The following is a 14,888-nucleotide window of genomic DNA, read 5'->3' on the forward strand; positions in this document are numbered from 1 at the left end:
ATAGCAGCAAAAAGGGGGAAAATACAATGGTTTTGGTTATAATAATATAAAAATATATCCAGCATGCAAGAATAAATTTAAGAAGAGATTTATAATGCTTATATATTCTAAATTAATACCTATTTCTGAGAAAAACAGAATATTTAAATATATGAAAACATTTATTTTGTTTATTGAACATACATAAGTTTTAATATTACAAATATGAAAGTTTACCAAAAACTGCTTTATAGAGTAAGTGCAAGCATAAGAAAAATCCAAGAGTCCTATTGATAGTTAATGGTTGCTGGTAGAGGGGTGTCATTTAGTTAGTGGTGTATCTACTGTTAAGATGCCCATATTCAGGTAAATGACAGCCCATCCACGCTTATGCAAGCAATCCTAACTAAATTCAGTGGGTCACAACAAAACAAAGCAAGCAAACAAATCACATATAAATACAAAGGGGATTTCTTGGGTAGAAAGTGGGATTTTCGTGGGGAGTATGAGAGATTAGAGTGGGTAATGGAGGCATATGAAATGAGCACAATACATAATTATACACATTTTAAAACACACAGATTGTTTTTCATGGAAACTGATAAGTAGATCACATAATTCCGCTGCCAAAGGGCTAAGGGTAGGATGATCTTCAAATATAAAGCTAGAAAATTTTATTATCAAACAGCAAGATGTATTATAAAGCAATAGTTATTAAGACAGTATGATATTATTTCACAGAGAAACAAATAGATTAATGAAATTAGAGAAAGATCCCAGAACAGAGGCAGAAGGGTCCTGTGACCTAAATTAAGACAAAAGTAACACTTGGAGGTATTAGACAAAATATGATCTTTTCAGTAAGTGTTACTAGGCCAACTGATTTTTTTAAGGACAATATTTAATCCTGGTTCCCACACTTAACACACAAATACAAATAATCTACAAATGGGTTGTTGATATAAATGCATAAAGCAAAACGATTCGATTACTTGGGAGGAAGCAGACTTAAACTGGTCAGTATTAACATGAAGGAAATTTACAGACTGCCTTATAATTAAGGAATTCTTTTCTCACTGTAGAGTGAAAAAAGTCAACAAACAGGAGGAACAAAAATGCATGGGTAGTATGTTTACACTCTGTGTACTTTTTAACATGCGTGTTTTAAGTCAATACAATTCTCATGGCTGAGGAGACAGCCAGTCAGTAAAGTGGGTGACTAGCAAGCATGGGGATGCCAGCTCAATCTCCAGAAAACAACCAAAAATCTCCAGCACGATGCATTGTAATTGTAATCCCAGGGCTGGGAAGGCAGGGCAGAGGATCCCTGAGGCTCACTAGTCAGCCAGTCTAGCTTACCTGATGACCTCCTGGCCATTAATAGCCCCTATTTCATAAAATCAGGGTAGACAATGCCTGAGGAATGATATCTGAGGTTGACCTTTAATTATATTTAAAATGTAGAAATATAGTGGAGCTGAATGAATTATCACATATCTTTTAGAAACTGGTCACAGAATTAACACTATCAGCTATTTAGGACAAAGTTCTAAGTGTGCCCAATAAATGCAAATAAAACAACTGCCTAGAATTAGGCAACTGTTAACATTGAAATAAGACAGGTCCTTCTCTCACAGAAGTGTTCACAAAATAAGCTACTCTTATGATACACATTGCTCCTGATAATAGCATCAAGAAACCCCCCTTCCCCCGTGATTGCTTATCTTAACTCTCAATGAGCACTGAAGTAATCTGTGTATAACTGGATAACAGTCATTGGCAATTCTGCATACTCAGAAGCTCTATGAAGATATGGACTGACCAAAAATATTGATCAATATTCTACATATATCATGATTAAAATAACTTTTGATATTCTCATACCAAGGTATGGCCACTCTTACAAGGCATACTCAAGCAAGTAGTAACAAAGAATAGGTTACTATGCTTAAAGGATATTGTTGTCAATACATTCGGTAAGAGTTCATATACCTACACTGGAACTCCTACAAAGTTCAAGTGGAGCAAGACATTTCCCACTGATTATCCAATCTCTCAAAATGCTACGACTGCTAAAGTTCTCTCAGCTACCTTGTGCCTCTGGGCACAAATTTAGGTATCCCCTTTCCTAGTTCACCACAACTATAGTGAGCAAGCCAAGATGTGAAGTGTAAAGCGAAGGGATTCCGGAAGCACACCTACAGAAACAACAGTGAAGTCAATGGGAAGAAACAGCAGGCGGCCAAAACCAAGAACTCTAAACACAGTCTATGGGGCCATTTAGCAAACCATACTAGGGTACCTCAAGAGTCTCCAAGGACAGCCACTGCACAGCGCATGTATTCACAGACACAGATCCAGAGTACAGTTATCAGTAGTCACTACATTCTTCTCTAAAGGTAGAAAAATGTGCAACCTCTTCTTTTGATAAGCAATTTATCTAAAATGTCTAAACACTGTTTATTGTGTGTTAAATTGTAAGCTTCATTATACAGAAGACTATATTCCACAGTAAGTGCTGATGGAAGCAGTATAGAAGATGGAAGAATTTTAAGCTCAGAGTGGATATTAGTTACATATAAAATATGAGCTCTTAATTCCTTGACCACACTAAGGAGCTGCAGTACTGTTCTAACTTGAAATAATACTGGTAATCTGAAATAATATCTTGACATATAGAAAATGATGTTTCATGTTATTAAAGTACTTTAATTATGAAATCATCATTTGTCTCTATCCTGATTAACTTATTGTATGCCATCTTCTTAAATCGCCCTTGTCTTTTTTTTATCCATAGACAGGAAAAGTATGCTTTTTTTTTTTTTTTGTATGAGAAGTTCCATTTAACTACTGTCTTAGTGTTTCTACTGATGCAATGAAACATCATGACCAAAAAGCAAGTTGGGGAGGACAGGGTTTATTTGGCTTACACTAATCTCTGTTCATCATCAAAGGCAGTCAGGACAGGAACTCACACAGGAAAGGATCCTGGAGGCAGGAGCTGATGCAGAAGCCATGGAGGGATGCTGTTTATTAACTCGCTCATAGCTTGCACAGCCTGCTTTCTTACAGAACCCAGGACCCACAATGGGCTGGGCCCTCCCCCATCAATCACTAATTAAGAAAATGCCCTACAGGATTGCCTACAGCTGGATCTAGATTTGTGTCAAGTTGGCATAAAACTAGCCAGTGCTACTACTGACTTAAAAGTTTAACAAATGTTGTTTCTAAGTGTGTAATCAAATTGTTAAACATGAATATTTTAGTATTTTATATAACATTATAAACTGAAAGATGAGTTAGATTTTAGTTGTATCTGCCAGTAGAACTAAGGTGAAAGAAATGTATCAGTTTAAGAAGATGAGCTTGAACTGTAGAATGACTTGGTGGTTCAGAGAACTGGCCACTCTTTTAGAGGATTCCAGTTTGATTCCCAGGACCCATGTGGGAGCTCACAATTATTTGTAACTCCAGTTCCAGAGCATCTGACACATCTTCTGGCCACAGAGGGCAATGCACACATACACTGCACATACATGTAAGCAAACCATCCATACATAAAATTAAAAATGCAAGTTAAAAAGCCCACGGGCCGGTCCAGCATGGTGCACATGGCTGAAATTGCAGTGTTCAGGAGACAGACACATGTAGATCTCAGTGGGCTTAACCAGCCTAATCTACATAGCAAATTTCAGGTCAGCTAAGGCTACACAACAAGGGCATGTACCAAAAAAGGGGGAGGAGAAATGTGGGGGGAACGTGCCTTAATGTTTCAAAGTTCTAAATAATAGATTCTTTACACAAAATAGAGTAACTAAACTCGGTCTATAAATATTTTGGAGTTGAGGGTGGAAAATTTAGAGTTCTCAAATGACCTACTTTCTCTGCAGTACAAGCTATGGAAAATATGCTAAAAACTTTACTTATTTGCTGAGACAAGCACTATACAATAATTTTAGTATACAATACATAAATGTTTTCTCTAACAAACTAAGTAATTATACACAAACACAATCATAATGAACCAAAATTCAATTCAGCTCTTTTCCTGACTATCCTACATAACTACACAGCCTAATTTCAAAATCCAAAACAGTAACAATATTGTACTTTTATATGGTTTTAAATCTACAGAATTGTGTAGTTTTATGAAATGGCATTGAACCTAAACTAAAACTATACCTAACTTTTTAAGGGAAAGAAAAAGCATTACTGTTTAAGCATAAGATACAATATGTAGTGGGCAGGGGTTGGTTTCATTTTTTTCTGGTTTTATAAATTTCAGTTTTTCCAGAACATCAATAAAGAATCACAAAGTGACAGTGCAATTCAAACGTTTAAAGAAAAACACACGTGCCTCATCTAGCTGCTATAAATATTTTTCTACCATTATCATCCAGCTCATATTTGGAAACATCCCAAACCAAGCATGATCACATATTGCTTAAGGTGGTCCATCACTTGAAATTCCCAGTGATCTAGTCCAGCATTACTGTACAGATGACAAGAAAAAAAAAAGGAAGAAAATGGGAGGTGGTATTCAAGACACCAGTCAATGATAACATCTATTATGAACTCGGTCACATTTCCACTGGATCAGCTTCTTCCAATTTCCAACGTCAAGTCATCAAGAACGTCACCTCTGCTACAGCTTTGAAAATGACTCAAGAAGCACAGTTTAGGTTGAAACCTGCTTTGGAACTATCCTCACTTCTTTTTAAAAAAATTAATTATAGTAACTGTTAAAGATAAAACTATCCGGCCAGTGGTGGTGGTGCATGCCTTTAATCCCAGCACTTGAGGGGCAGAGGCAGGAGAATCTATGAGTTCAAGGCCAGCCTGGTCTACAGATTGAGTTCCAGGACAGCCAAGGCTACTGAGAAACCCTGTCTTGAAAGAAAGGGGAAAAAAAGATAAAACTATCCACCTACCTTATTTTTCTGTGTACCTAACTTAGAAATTTGCCTCAATTTAATAAAGCCTATCTGTCTTTAAAGGTTGTATTCTACACAGCACAAATAATAAATAAAGTCCATGCTATTTTACCACTTAAAATGCAAACTGTGAGTGGAGGTCTTCCTGATAGATAAGTGTTCATTAAATCCAACTTTTTAAAAGTTGCTTAAATACTGATTATAACTCCTACTACCTATATCTGCAGTCTGCTCAAGAGGCTAGACACGCTTTTGCGGGAGGAAAAATGATTTAAATACAGGCATAAAGCGCAGAGGAGGGAAAGGTTTCATCATTTACCTGGTAATTGTCATGGTTGATGATTAAACAGTATGATGGAACAAAATAATTTTAACAGAGCTTATTGACTAAGTGGTTCCTAAGAAATGGATGCCTAGAATTTTATAAGACTTAAAGAAAATACATCAGCTTATTCAAAATCAATTCTCTCTGAATTCTAGATGTATAGATAGTGGTTATTTGTTTCTATATTTCCTAGCGGAAGAGATACATTTACAATCAGAAATCATTTAAGGAAAGGCGGATCTTGGAATAAATGACTGACTGGAGGGCTTCCTAGTGGAAGACACAGTCCCACAAGCAGCACTGGCCCTGTAGTTGAGGAGACTTAAACACCCGACACGGATGTGCGCGAATGAAAGGAGTGAAGACCACACGCCAGCAACCGAAAAAGAGAGCGCACTCGGATTTGGGGGCGAAGGAGCGACTTCAGCCACTACTCCAGCGGCTGGAGGCTGCTCTTGCTCCGCCCTCTTCTGCTCAGACCCTGGATGGCTCGGTCAAAACAGCTCCTCCCGGCTCCACCCGGGCCCTGGCCAGGCAGACCCCAGGCTGGTCCCCGGCCTCGTCGCCCGGCGCCACTGGGCCCGGCTCCCCCGCGGACACGCGGGGCGCGGCGAGGGCAGAGGCCGAGCTCGGCTGCGCAGCCCCGGGACCTCCCTCCTCCCCGCGGCGCCCGCAGCCCCGCACCTGCACACGGTGATCAGGTTCCTCCTCTCCACCGCAGCGTTGCGGGCGCTGAGGCTCTTCTTGCCGCCGCCGCGGCCCCCGCTCAGGCCCCCCAGGCTCCGGGAGGCCATGGCGGGCTCGCCTCCGCGCCCCCTTTGTCTCCGGCGGTCCCGCACGCCGAGCACACCTGTGTCCCGCGCGCGCGCGCGCGGCCTTCTCGCGGTACGCCACCCCCGGTGCGGGAGGGGCCGAGGAAGGAGCCGAGGAGCAGGCAGGGTGTGGAAGGCAATGGGGCACCCGCGCCCGGTCCCCGGGACCCACGCACGCACACACACACACACACAGACACACACGCGCGCGCACACTCGTACACACGCGCGCGCGAGCCACCTCCGCCCTCGCGCGCGCGCCGCCGCCGCCGTGCACCGGGAAGGCGCGTGCGGGCTCCCCGGGGACGCGGCACTAGCGCGCGGGCGAGCCTGCAGCTCCGCAAGCCCTACCCGCGCGTCACGCTCCCCAGCAGGGCCGGGGCCGCGGAGGTGAGGCCCCACGCCTGTCGCACGCAGCCCCGCCCCCTGCACCTATGGGAACGAGGCCGCGCAGGAGACAGCCAATGATGGGAGGCGGGGGGCGGGACCCGCCCGGGCGCCTTTAAAAAGGCGCTCGCTCACGCCCCGCCCCGGCGCGTGGGCCGCTGTCAGACCGCGGAGCCGCCTCGTGCCGCGTCAGTGGGCCGGCTGCAAGGCAGCGCGGGCCGGTGGGCTGCTGCGGATGGTGGAAAGCCGGCTTCCGTGCGCCGGATCCACAGCGACTCTGGTCCGAAGCACCCCCTGACAAGGCTAAGTCTCAGGTTTTCATGACAGATTCCTGGTCCTGGAGCCTCCGCAGCCCCAGCAGAACAGCACAGTGCAGGGGCTGTAAAGTGATTACCTAGAAGAGAGGGGTTCCTTTTGTCCCAACGCCCTCTTCGAACCTGACAAAGATCGACACAATGGCATCAGGGAATGTGCCCATGGCATTTCACGTCACTTGAGTCTGGTTAGGTCTGAATTCTTCTTGATTCCCTTCCCCTTATGTTCCCCTGAAATGTTCTCTAGAGGCACAGGTCTCAAATGCTTTGTCCCCATCTGGTGGCTTTGTTTTGGAAGGTTGTGGAAACTTTGGGTGGTAGGACCTACTTGGAGGAGACAGGGCACTGAAGGGGGGCCCACGTCTTATTGCTGGTGGATGTCTCGTCACACTACATCCTCTCAATGTAGTCTCTACACATTCCGGTCAGTCTCCAGCACAGCCATAGAAGAACGAGTGTTGTGTGAGTGTGCAGCTTGGGCACTGAGATCTGAACTGGATAGCAGCTAGTGAGCCTTGGGAGGTTTGACCAAGGTCAGAGGGAAACGCTGCCTTGGAGGCCTGAAACACAGCTTGGAAGGACCACTTTGCAGAGTTTCCACTTTCTCTATGGCCTTGCCTGTGAGGGGCTCCTGGCTTCAGGCTGTGACCTCTTGACACTCACCTCAGACTACTGTTCACCTGCCTTTAAATCATTATGTCCAGACTTCAGATTTTTAAAAATTTGAAAACCTAAAATCGTCAGGACAAAGTCTCACCTCTTTATTAAATGTAACTATGTTAAAATAAAATATATGTGGGAAAATACATATCTTGACTAAGTTACTACAGCAAATATTTATGCATTTCTAAAATGAAACAGCTTAGGCTATAAACTTGACCTTTCTCATGACTAAAAGCAGGTGAAGTTTCCACGTACAGGGGTATGTGATTTTGTGATACACATGTCGTCAGATATTCCCTGTCTGTTCAACTGACACAGATGCTCGTCGGGAGGTCCCCTCCTCGGAGCTACACCTTGTCTCTTCTTACTGGCCTAATGGTATGACTTCAGAACCAGCCACCAGCAAACAGATGCATGGGCTGTGCAGCCAGTCTCGGCAAAATTCTACACTAGCAATGACAAATAGAACTCAAACTGGAGATCATTTTTTAAACCTGAGATTGTAAGTGTCTAAGGAATAGAGTACAAAACGATGAATTATGAAGAAAATTTCTAGATGGGTGGTGGTGGTGCGTCCCTTTAATTAATTAATGAAGAGGGGGAGGAGGAGGAGGATTTCTAGAGCAAAGGATGGTGGTGTACTTTTGTAATCCCAGAATTCTGATGACTTAGGTAGAAGGAATACCTTGCTTGCTTTGTTGATTACCTTCGTGTTGTTGTGACCAAAATATCCGACACCAACAGTTATAGGGAGGAAGGCTTTGTTTGGGTCGGTGTTTCAGAAGTTTTATGGCGTGGGGGCTGTAGGAGTGCATTGAAGCTGACATCAAATTTGAGAGGATGTAGCGCGACGAGACATCCACCAGCAATAAGAGGCAGGGGCCCCCCTTCAGTGCCCTGTCTCCTCCAAGTAGGTCCTACCACCCAAAGTTTCCACAACCTTCCAAAACAAAGCCACCAGATGGGGACAAAGCATTTGAGACCTGTGCCTCTGGGGAACATTTCAGATAAAACTGAATACTAGGCTGCATTGTAAGAACCTGTCTCAAAAAGTTGGACCTTCCTCAACTGAATCCACCAGGCTGGGCTGACTCCCCAGGGGAGACCTTGCCTTGGAGGAGGTGGGAATGGGGGGAGTAGGTTGGGGGGGGAAGGCTGGGAGTGGGAGGAGGGAGGACAGGGGAATCCATGGCTGGTATGTAAAATTAAATTAACTATAAAATAAAAATATTGTTTAAAAAAGGTGTAGGGAATGGGAAGAGATGTGAAGTTAAGTTGTGGGCAACCTTGTTTGGCAGCTTTGGAAGGGAAGCACATGGAGGAAAGTGGGTAGTCATTTTAGAACAAGTAAAGCAAGACTGGATTTCGGGCATCAAGTGCACTTTCGTGTCATTTGTACTCCAAAGTTGTATTTCTGGCTGAAAACAGTAACATTTCACCTTAAATTACCAGAGTACGATGTTAATTTCCATTGCTTTTAGTGGGTTCATTTGACAATATACTTGCTTAACAACCTTTTACCGTAAGAATCCATTTACCTTTACATGGGCAGTTATTAAACTGCCACTTGGGGGCCTCATTTGATAAGAATTTCCCCCCTCACTTACCTTGAGTGACATGTTCTGAGTGTTTTCCTGATTACTAATCTGGAAACAAGAAATGAAAGATTAAAAATCAGTTACATCTAGTATATAGTATACTCCTACTATAGAACTTCAATGAGTTTTCACACTACTTTTAACTTCTCTTGGTAAATATTTCAATTCACTCTTTGAGTATTTGCATAATATTTAAATCTATTAAAAGAACATGAGTTCAATCTCCAGCACTCGTATTTTTTAAAACCTGGTTTAAGACAGGTGGTGGGGGCACACTCCTTTAATCTCAGCACTAGGGTGGCAGAGGTAGGTGGATCTCTGTGAGTTTGAGGCCAGCCTGGTCTACAGAGTGAGTTCCAGGACAGTCAGGGATACACAGAGAAATCCTGTCTCAAAAAAAATTAAAACCTGGTTTAATGGAATGCTTGTAAGTTCAACACTGGGGAGGTAGAGACAGGCAGATCCCTGGGAATTGCTGGTCAGCCAGCCTAGGCTGATTGGCAAAATCTAGACCAATAGACCTCTATTAAAAACAAAACAGTTGAGGGCTTCTGAGGAACTACAGATATCTGGATACCCAAAGTTTGACCTTTGACCCCCAGGTGCACATCCACATCCACACAAACAGCACTTTCATGCACATACACACTAAAAATAAGATTCACTGTGAAAGCATAGATACTAAATCCAGCCTATAGGAATCCTATGATGCTAATGGATACATCATTGTTACTTTTACACTATTATCCCCAATCTTCTCCTCATCATCAAAAGAAATAAAATTATACATGTAACATATAAAAGTCCTCAAGCAAAAAATTCTGTAGGCCAGATATTAACAAGCTTACCATAATTTATGTTTTAACTTTAGATTCAAACATTTCACCTATGCAACCATATAGGAAAAAAATACTAGGAAAACTAATAATACCAATTTCTAAATGGGATTTTCAGTCACGATACAAGAAAATTCTGACTTAATTCTAATGACTAAATTGTAATTATTACCTTAAAATAATTTTTAAGAAAATTCTTGTGAGATGTATAAAATCAAGAGAATAGCCGGGTGGTGGTGGTGGCGGTGGCGGTGGCGGCGGCGGCGGTGGTGGCGCACGCCTTTAATCCCAGCACTCAGGAGGCAGAGCCAGGCAGATCTCTGTGAGTTCGAGGTCAGCCTGGGCTACCAAGTGAGCTCCAGGAAAGGTGCAAAGCTACGCAGAGAAACCCTGTCTCGAAAAAACCAAAAAAAAAAAAAAAAAAAAAAAAAAAAAAGAGAGAGAGAATAAAATTTTTATTTTAGCATTAATCTACAATGTCCACAGTAAATTTGGTATATACAAGCTTAAATACATGAATATGATAGTAATGATTCTTTCTTGAAATCCTGGGGTCAATTTATTCATTTTTATTTATATATGTGTGTATATGTATTTATATATGAACTTATATCCACAAAAATCTCTCATTAATGTTCCAAGCTTGACTAACTACATCACTCAACTTAGACATCTAGCCAAGTATATTTACTTCAGTCAATTAGTGAATATAAATAAAAGGAATTAACTAGGGAGTCATCATTCAGATCTTACCCAAGGTGATATTTAATACATCCTGGCTCACAAACTTGACCTTGATAATAATGTTATTATCTTCTGAATTACTTCTTGGCATTGGGAAGACTGTGCATTATGGTTGTTAGTTTTTATCATATACAAAGTTTCACCAGTTCAGTATCTCACACACATCCATTCATTAGCTGGATGGTCTATACGTCAGATGTCAGCTGCATACAGTCAGGTTGGTTTGCTGCTCAGAATCACCTGAGGTTGAAATCCAGATGTCAGCTGAGCTGTTGTTATCTGGGTGCTCTGGGAAAGACCAAGTCAATTGTGCTTTTGAAGTTTAACAAACCACAGCCCAGCAGGGTTGACAGGGCAGGAGCTGATGATTGGGCTGAGGTAAAGGAAAAAGGAGAATGAGCTAAGAGCGAGCTTCTGAGAGGAAGTATCCAGGCAAAAAGAACAACATCTCCAAATGGCCTGTGCCTCCAGGAAATATATGGTTAATTTGGAAGAGTAAGGGAGGGGGCTGGTTACAAGGCTAAAATCCGGGAGACAGGATTTGCTTTATACACAGGCTGGCTCACTGATCACACTAAGCATTTTCATCACCCTCCTAAGAGCAACAAGAAGTCCTTGAGATGGTTGGGAAGAAGTGATTAACAAGATCAGATTTGAGTTTTGAAATGGTCACCTGGGTGATGTGGAGGGTGGCTGAAACACCCAGTGCAGGCAGGGTGCTGTCCACAATGATTTGGCAGTACTCAAATGCACACAGGACTATTAGAGTCTCACTAATGACCCGAGGTTTGGGTTGTTTTTTTATTGGCCGGTTGGTTCTTGTCTCTGTGGATAGAAACTGTTTCTTACTTTAAAGCCTGAGTCATTAGTTCCCTGATACAGGTTGCTGTACTGTGCAGTCTCATAGAGCAAACCTAGCTGTGCTGAAAACTTTGCTGTCCTTCCGGGGTTGTGGTTTTAGGTCATAAGGTCATATGCCTTTGTTAGGTGTTTTCTAACTCAGAACAGCTGAAGCTACTGGAAAATTCTCCCTTCGTGTGAGAATCTCCACTTGGCAGGTATCTCATCAAAGTTTTAGAATCCCCGGCCATTATTTTCCATTAAAAGCCCATAGTAAATTTCAGAAGAGACAGTAATTTCCTGTGTGGCTGAGGTCTGTTTGTTTTGCTAGATAGGGTGCCTCTATGTTGCCAGTTCCTGTGTTCAAGAGATCCTGCTGCATCAGACTCTCCAGTGGTTGAAACTGTATTATCTTACCTGGCTCTAAAGACTAACAAGAATGCTTAGGTGCAAATTATCCTGCTTATGCTTGAATTTTTCACTTAAGTGACAGATAGCAAGCATGTAAAGCCTTGAGCTATTTAAATATACCACAAAGCTGGCAGATCTCAATAAACTTCTTTTACTAATTATCTCACTTAAGGTTGCTATTGCTGTGATAAAACACCATGGCCCAAAGCAACTTGGAGAGGAAAGGCTTTATTTGGCTTACATATCCCGGATCACAGTCCATTAGGGAAGCCAAGGCAAGAACTCACAGCAGGAACCTGGAGGCAGGAACTGAGGCAGGTGCACAGAGGAAAACTGCTTACTCCTTGCTCTCTGCTGCTTGCTCAGCTTGCTTTCCTATATAATTTAGCACCACCTTCCCAGGGCATGCCAGGAACCCCAGCCCTGGGTGGGAGAGACAGGCAGATTCCAGGGCTCTTCCTAGCCAGCTAGTTTAGCCAAGATAGCAATCTTTAGGTTTAGTAACAGATCCTGTCTCAAAACCAAGATGTAGAACCCAGGAATGGCATCCTGACTTCAACCTCTGGCCTGAACAAATACCCGTGGGTGAATGTACCCAATACACACACACACACACACACACACACACACACACACACACACACACGAAAAAAATCTGCTCTCTTTAAAACTTGTTACATTTATACTGCAATGGCCAACATGCTAATTTTCTAGTTCATAGTATTCATTTGCTAGTTAATTTACTATGAACATACTTATTAGCAAAGCTAAACACAGCGATAATTGTTAGGCTCCCTCTCTTCAATTAAAAAGAGTTAAAAATAAAGTTAGTTTCGCTTACTCCTTTGATTCCTATCACCACCACCTGGATGGTTTTGTAGATCTTTACTTTTTATAGTTTATATTCCAAAATCATTTTCCAGTGCAAAATTAACTATACCTTGTCAAGTTTCCAAACTAGAGAATCTGACATGACTTCTTGCTTTTGATTGCATTTTATTAATAGGTTATCTTAACAACTGTTACACAAGTTTGCAGCTTGTGTTAGATAGCATGTGAGGCCAGTACAACAGGGTGGTAGACTGTGTAGCTCCACTGCTCCCAATTCTGCATCTTCTCTTTCCTTCACAGTTAAAGTCATAGTCCTTGCCATGACTTACCAGGCTCTGCAGGATTTAATAAACATGTCCCTTCTCCAATATCATCTCCTGTTCGTTCTTTCTTTTTGGTCACCCCACTTCATCCACTCTGGCTTTCCACTCACCCTTGAATATGACTAGGATGCTGTTGCCTCAGGGCCTTTGAGCTGTGTACTATAGATAACCAACAGGGCTCATTCTTTTATTTACAGAAGGCCACTTACTCTGGCACACAATTTAAATAGTAAACGTCTTTCCTCTGAATTCCTTTTCTTTTAAAAATTAAAATATAATTACAGCATTTCTCCCTTCTGTTCTCTCCCTCCAACTCTTCCGATGTATTCCCCTTGCTCTTTCTCAAATTCATGGCCTCTCTTTCTGTGTGTGTGTGTGTGTGTTCCTAAGTACAATCTGTTCAATTTTTATAATGCTACTTATATGTATATAATTTCAGGACTGACCACTTGATGTTGAATAACCAGTTGGGGACCTCTTAGTTGCTTGTAGCTCTTTGTGTAGGGTTAAGGCCCCATGAGGCTCCCCTATGTTTTTATGTCTGTTGGTATCTTTCTTGTTCAGTTCTTGTTTAGGCAGCCATCTTGATGTACATCACGGGTGTAGCTTCTCTCACATTTCCAGGAGAAGCAATCTCACAGCAGACCTCATGCTCTTCTAGCACATGCAGTCTTTCCACCACTTCTGCAGCTGGGACCCCTGTTTATCTCCCCTCTATCTTTCTATCTAATATCTCTTATCCCCCCTCTCCTCAAGAGGACCCTGTCGTAAAATGTGGGAGCCAGTCTCCCAGCTGGGTTCCCACAAGGTTATTGTGCCATATTGGTCATTTTAGTTCATAGGCATCATAGCTGGATAGGACTATTGGTTGCTTCCCTCCCTTGCAAGCTTGCATAGTACTGTCTGGCATCATGGACACTAGTCCTCAGGAATGAGGCTTTCAGGTTAGATCCAGCTCAGGTCCACAAGGTCCTAGGTCCAAAGAACACGATGTCTTCAGCAATAGAGACTTCAGTCTTGAGAGACAACCAAGGCAAAGGCAAGTCCATAATGTTTTGGGGATCTCTTGGACAACCCTGAGCAACTTCTCAAAAAGAGGCTTCTCGTGCCTGATTTTGGGGGGTTTAGCTAGTCTATGGCTCTTGGGGGAAACATTGTCAGCTCAGACATCTATCACCTTGCACAAAAAGCCACTCTAAGTGAATCAAAGACTTAAATATGAAAATTGAAACTACCAGAAGAAAACATAAGCATTATCCTACAGGACATAGGTATAGGAAAGGCATTCTAATATAAGTGGATGGAACTGGAAAAGATTGTATTGAGTGAGGTAACCCAAATTGACCACTGCATGGTGTCTTCTATCTGCAGTTCCTACATCCAAATCTTCTAAAGAGATTACATATCCTGAAGCAACTATAGAAGTCAGGAAAGTAAAAAGAGACCATGGCAGGGGGCAGTATAGATGGACTAGCAGGATACTGTTGGGTCCTGGAATTGCACAAATAACAGAGAGCAGACCACCAAAGTCTATAAACCAGAAGCAACTTTGTTAAAAGCACCATGGAAAACAAAAACAACTTCTAACTAGTTAGGGTCATGAAGAGTTATTCGACTCTGTGACCCCGATGAGGGGCTACAAGCATCTTTTTATAGCCTAAGTTTGTACACAGGGCAGAGAGTACGTATTGGGATTTAGGTCCTCTCAGGAAACATTCTTAGGGTTAGGGTCTACAACTCCTATGGTCTCTACCCTTGGTGTCATGATTTACAACCTCTGATTACAGGGGTTAGTTCAAGATGTTTAAGTAGCCTGGGTCTGTTCTAACTGCTTTCCTGATCTGGGAGAATGTAGGACAAAGGGCCAAGTAGCTTGTTTCAAGGCCATTAC

The 14,888-nt window shown here is 42.4% G+C and overlaps 2 protein-coding genes across 4 annotated transcripts in view; one reads left to right on the plus strand and one right to left on the minus strand.

Moving 5' to 3' along the window:
• Window positions 1-6,272, minus strand: part of Rundc3b (RUN domain containing 3B) — a 153,625-nt gene extending 147,353 nt beyond the window's left edge. The window contains exon 1 of one of the 2 annotated variants that reach the window (XM_028862216.2): window positions 5,923-6,272. In XM_028862216.2, the coding sequence (XP_028718049.1) occupies window positions 5,923-6,032 (110 nt within the window). In that variant the 5' untranslated portion in view covers window positions 6,033-6,272. The remainder of the gene's footprint in view (window positions 1-5,922) is intronic. The other variant, XM_028862224.2, reaches the window with a different exon arrangement.
• The window catches only part of Abcb1 (ATP binding cassette subfamily B member 1), a 249,668-nt gene that overhangs the window by 44,438 nt on the left and 190,342 nt on the right, over window positions 1-14,888 (plus strand). The window lies entirely within an intron of this gene.

The sequence above is a fragment of the Peromyscus leucopus genome, chromosome 3 (assembly GCF_004664715.2).
Source record: "Peromyscus leucopus breed LL Stock chromosome 3, UCI_PerLeu_2.1, whole genome shotgun sequence".
NCBI classification, from domain to species: domain Eukaryota; kingdom Metazoa; phylum Chordata; class Mammalia; order Rodentia; family Cricetidae; genus Peromyscus; species Peromyscus leucopus.